General features: G+C 38.3%; 1 protein-coding gene across 5 annotated transcripts in view; it reads right to left on the bottom strand.

Annotated features, from left to right (window-relative positions):
* Positions 1-316: 316 nt before the first annotated feature.
* The window catches only part of Arl6 (ADP ribosylation factor like GTPase 6), a 32,349-nt gene continuing 26,755 nt past the window's right edge, over positions 317-5,910 (bottom strand). For all 5 annotated transcript variants that reach the window (XM_023706045.1, XM_023706044.1, XM_023706043.1 and 2 more), the window contains one exon: positions 317-1,263. In XM_023706045.1, the coding sequence (XP_023561813.1) occupies position 1,263 (1 nt within the window). In that variant the 3' untranslated portion in view covers positions 317-1,262. The remainder of the gene's footprint in view (positions 1,264-5,910) is intronic.

Genomic DNA, 5,910 nt, shown 5'->3' on the forward strand with positions numbered 1-5,910 from the left:
TGTAAAATTATTTATTAATTTTTAAAAAATTTAACATTTCAAAAAAAATTTTAAAGAGTACAAAATAGTATTAAAAACAGCAAAAATTACAAATGATACAGAATTTCACTGAACAAAATACTATGGATTCTACAATATTTATTGTACTGCATAGTGCTGTCTTCAAATTAGTTGTTCAGATTACCAGACATATGCATGCAAAATCAGAAGAAAAAAGTTATGAGAAATTAAGAAGAGAAAAAGAAAAAAGAAAAGACAAAAAAGCATTAACTGCTCCTTTCCACAGACCAGCAGAAATCCATAGTATAGTTCTCCAAACCATCCTGCTTACATACATAGATATATCTCTTTCCCTACTCCCTCTCCTGTCCTCATCTCAGCAATTCCTTCCTTTCAGACAGGTTCGGTCTCTTCCCAGTATCTACTGTACCCTTCAGATTTAATTCTCTTTCAGGTTCTTATACTAGTGAGACAATATGATGTTTGCACATGCAGGTCTGATTTATCAATGAAATAAAATTATGTACCATGTATGAAAAGGTTCTCAAATTCTCCCTCAGTGTATTTTAAGCTCTGAAGTTCAGGAATATCTTACCTTGCATAACTAGTGCCTATGACTATGCCTGAATAGTGGGTATGGGAGTGTTCAATATGCAGTGAATAAATTCAGTTTACTTTAATTTTAGGCCATGCATACACGCTAGATAGTAAAACACCAAATACCATTAATAGCATTATTCTTTTTAGTATAAATAAAGCACACTAATCAGTACATTGTATTTTTTTGTTTTATTGATAATGACACAGTAAAATTTTAATACATATTAAAATACATACGTCACCTATGCTCACATATTTTTTCACAAGTATAATTCATACCAAAAAGTAGTACCATAAACTAAAATTTTAAAACAATTAAAAAATAAAATTACATTAAATATGGTACAAATCATGATGGAAAATTGAAATGGCTTGTAACACTTTTTAAACAGTCTAATTACAATCAAATATAAACTTTTACCAAGAAATTGTTATATTTATGGTGTCCTGAGGGAAGATTTAGTTTTCATATAATTAATAACCAGATTACTATGGCTGATGCCTGTTTTTAAAAAGCTCACTTGAATCCATAAATGCAAGCAGAGTGTCATATTCGTGGGTACATACACATCTATTCAGTTTGCCTTTGATATATTCATTCAATTCAAAACTGCTGATATTCCCAGATGCTATCTTTTCATGTCTTCGCACCTTGGATCTGATCTAATAATGAAATCAAACAAACAATGTCAATCTCTAGACAAGAAAAACAAAAAAACCAAACAAAAACAACTTACTTTCTAAAGTAATCTAAAGCAATCATCCAGAATCCAAAAAAAAAAGCTGGCACAGATTCAGGGAAAACGAGCTCTCCACTCTTGGTGCAAATGTAACGCACGTCAGAATGGAGGGTCCTCACAAAGCTAACACCCAAGCTTCCTCCGGTCTTGCTATTCCACTCCTCAGTACAATATATTCCTGAAAGAAGCACAGCCAACACACCATAGAGACACCTGCATAGCCACGTGTAAGCACAATTTACAGCACGACTCATGACAGCTAAGATATGAAAGAACACAGGGGTCCGTCAGCAGACGAGTGAGGAAAACGTGACCTATGAAATTTCACCCATAAAGAAGCTAAAATCAGTTCACTCCATTCCTTTCATTTGAAGGTGAATTTATGGAACTGTAGAGAGCACTATGTTAATTGAAATAAATCAATCTCTGCAAAAGGAAGCAGCATGTTATTTCTCACCTGAGGAATTTAGGAAAAAAAATTTTAAATACGACATAGAAGTAAAAGACTATTACAGAAGAGACAGGTGGTTGGGGGTGGGAAAAGATCAAAGTATGTTCATATGGAAAGGGAGAGCTAATGGGGAGGGCGATATAATCAAACTGCGATATGTGGAATGTGCCAAAATGAAATCCACTGCTCTGTGTAATACACACAAATAAGATAATCCAACACACATCTATGTAATCTTACACATCCATCTGTTTTTCTTAAAGTACAATTTATGCTAGTTTTTATTTTTATCAAGGTTATAAAGAATCAACTATTTCTATAGGATTTGTATGAAAAATAATTGTAACTTGCTTCAACTCTCATCCTATTTCAGAAGCAACTACTTCCAAATCCCTTTTCAATGATTACTTATATCTCTAAATATACTTTTTTTTTTTTCCAGTACCAGGGATTGAACTCAGACCCTTGCGCTTGCCAAGGAAGCACTTATCACACTGAGCCATCTCCCTGGCCCTTCTAAATGTATGTTTACATTATTTCTGTAAATATCAGTAATGTAAAGCCTTAGTTTTCATATTCTCATGCAGACATATGTAATCTTCATGACAACTCTAATATTCTTCTAACACAGTAATACAGCATTATCAACACGACTAAATATTATTTACAGGTGAGATAATTGGTACGTTCAGGTTACTTTTCTTTTTCCTCTATTATGCTTTTCCTAGAGGTAGTATTTGTCCCACCCACCCCTACCCAACCCATCCGCTTACTTTTTTAATGCAGTTAATACTTCCAAAATTTAAACTTTTGTTAGGCACATTACATAATCTATCATTTTCATCTTTTTAGAGAACTCTCCCCTAGTCTCAATAAAACTCTCAAACTACACCTGCTGTTCCCTAAGCCTACCAGTTCCACTTCTTTTTATCATACTAGGATCTCTGTGAACATCCTAGAGATTACTTCTCCCATTCTTTTACGCTGCCTTTCCTGTTTCATGGTCCCTTAAGTTTGTTCCCTTGATTCTGAATCATAATCTTCTTAGTAGCTACCTTAGTAAAAGGTATAGACTAAATTCTTGAGACTTTGAACAGGTGAAGATGTCTTTAGTATCACAATATACTGATACTGCCTAAAAGTAACTCCATTATATTTTCCACAGAATTTTCCATGTATTGCCTAATGATCTTAGTTTCCAAATTGTTTCTGTGGAGACATCTGTTATTATTCTATTTCCTTATCCTTGTATGTCCAGTGAAACAAGCCAGTTCCCAGCCAGAATCTGTTCCAGTCACTATGTGACTTCTAGTCCCCTCACCCTCACCCTCACTCCTGCTCCTCTCAGGCAGAGGCTCTAGATTACCTAAACTGAGCTGCACTTGCTGCAAGGGAAGAAGTGACAATGCTGCACTTCCCAGGTCCTACTTGTCCAGCTTCTCCTGGGAATATGGGCAGAGAGAAGGGAGGCGCCAGCACCCAGTGAGGCTCACTGCTAGGATGCCGCCTACATGTTACCGACTACTGCAGCCAGGTGAGTCTGCAGCCTGTCCAGTGCCTGGACAAGGGCAAGCAGCCCCAGCCCCAGCCCCACTGTGCACAAGCACTGAGCCTTCTGGCAGCTGGCAGAGACCTGGCTCACCTGTCTCCCATGTGGGACTACTAGGGCTCCATCAGGCCATGGTGCACAGCCTGAGGCAAGAGAGTTCAGGGCAACCCAGGGAGGCAAAGGGCAGTGGGCAGACAGACCTGCTGGTCTCATGTGGCTGGCTGCTTTCTGAGATGAGCGGGCTTGTTGTGGCATCTTCTACTGTCTTCAGAGTTGGATTTCACTAATGAAGCACCTTGGTGTGGGAATATTTTCACGCACTGCATTGGGCTCTCAAGGGGCCAAGCAACTACAAACTAATTATTCAGTTCTGTAGTCACTATTTGATCATTTGTTACTGTTTTGTTCTCTCTCAATTTCTTATTTGGATACTGGACCACATGACCCCCTACTTTCTTTTTTACACTTCTCTATTCTCTATCTCTTTAATTCTGACAAACTGTCTCTACCTTATGTTTTACCGATATTCTTATATTCCTTTTTTTTTTTTTTTTTGGCGGAACCGGGGATTGAACTCAGGTCTTGTGCTTGCCAAGGAGGCGCTTATTTCACCGAGCGATCTCCCCGGCCCGATATTCTTATAATCAAGGATTCATTTTCAGCTTGTTCCTTTTTAAGTCATATACTGGTTTTATTCTCGAAACACTATTTGCTCAACTCTTTGAGGACTTTCTGATGAGGTTTTTGAGATGCTTCCTTTCCATAATTCTACCTCTGGTAAGCACTTTTTTTGTGGCTGGCTCACCCACCCTGGGGGCCGGCTGGCGAGGCCTGTGGTGCTGGGGATCCAACTGCAGTCCCCAAACGTCCGCTTAAGCCTGCCTAAGCAGGCCCTTTATTAATTAATTAATTTTTATATTTTATTTTATTGAGAAACATATCAACGAGACATTTTCAAAGCTGATTAATAGGACATTTTCAATAATTAATACATTGTGCATTGTTATCTTCTCAGTGGTTATCCGTAATACAAGATGCAGACAGGATATCCTGTTCAAATACTATCAGTACAAATGTTTCTTCTCATTGAATTAAGTGAAAGTAGCTGTATATCTCTCCTAACTATTCTGTACATACAGATACAAAATGGTCCTTCCTTTGTATCCCTTTTGTTTAGTCCTGTCAGAGATGGGTATTCTATTGACCTCTAAATATTATAGGTGCGTGAATTCAGCAGAACAATCCAACACAGTCCAGCAGTCCACAATAGTAGTGGGTTATCCGCAGAAGTTGTTGACTAGAGCCTTTTACAGCTCAGCATTTTAATATGGCTTTACTTTATACAGCAGGCGCTTTAGACTGCTGAGCTATCTCGTCCACCCCTGTAACCACTTTTTTCATTTACATTAAAGTATTTTATTTCATGCTGTTTTCATTCTCAAATGTCTGGAGATCTTTTGTCATTTGCTCATAAGTATGAGTGAACATTTAAAAAGGCAGACTAGAATATGGAAATGCGTGCAAGGCTCGTCAAATGTGGCCATCATTTCGATGTGTCTGGCTAAACCAAGTCTTTTGTAACGCTCAGTGCTAACACCTTGATGGGTTTTTTGCTGTTTGCCTAGTCTGATTCCTCACAGGTAACTGTGTTCTGCCTCCCTCAAGTGTTTTCTGGGAGAAGCAGGATAAAACAGAACAGAATTATAACATTCCACATAGAGGTTTTCAGTCACGCTTCATTTTCAGTTTAGCAGTTGCACACAAAGTTGTGCCTGATTTTTTATTCCAGTCAAAAGATATTTTCTTTGCCTTTTTGCCAAGAATAAGACTTCAGACCTTTGTGGAAAAGATGTAAAACTTGTCGTTTCAGCTAACACCTTCAACCTGACGCTCAACTTCTACCAGTTTCTGAGCCTTTGAGAGAACCTGCAAAGTCAGTTGGGCTGCCTTCTAGCTCTCCCCACTGCGGGCACAGAAGTCGTCAGAGAGCCAGATTCTACCACTTGGCTACAGTTCTCACCCTTTCATTTCTTTTGCTCATGTACATTAATGTCTATTTTAAAAAGTCTTTTGTGGCTTAGGAAGGGATGAAACTAAGCATTTATGTTCAGTCATCTACCTTTTGTTGGAATGTTCATATGCACAGTTTATAAAAATCTAGTATTAAAATCTGAAAGTGGGCCGCGAGGACTGCTGAGTGGGAAATGACGCATCTATAAGCTTGTGTGAGGTCCTGCGATTGACCCTAGCGACACAATTACAAAGCAAAATGAAACAACAAACAGAATTTAAAACCTGGAGCATTATTGACTTTCTTTATACATACAAAATGGTAAGATTAATGCTTCACTAGTTATTTGTAAATATTTCTTTCATAAAAGCTCATCTGAAAGTTTCAGAGCTATAAAACTTGCTTCTGTGTAACAGTTTCTATATACTCTCTTGTGATTTAAAAAGGAAAGACTTGAGTCCTAGCCCAGGTCCGGTGAGTGTGCGGAGAGTTTCCTGCTACCCTGCACCGGCGGGACCAGTCCCAGCCCAGGCGCAGCTTGGGCCGGACCCTCTCCCAG

Source organism: Octodon degus, unplaced genomic scaffold (genome assembly GCF_000260255.1).
Source record: "Octodon degus isolate 3935 unplaced genomic scaffold, OctDeg1.0 scaffold00237, whole genome shotgun sequence".
In the NCBI taxonomy this organism is placed as follows: Eukaryota; Metazoa; Chordata; class Mammalia; order Rodentia; family Octodontidae; genus Octodon; species Octodon degus.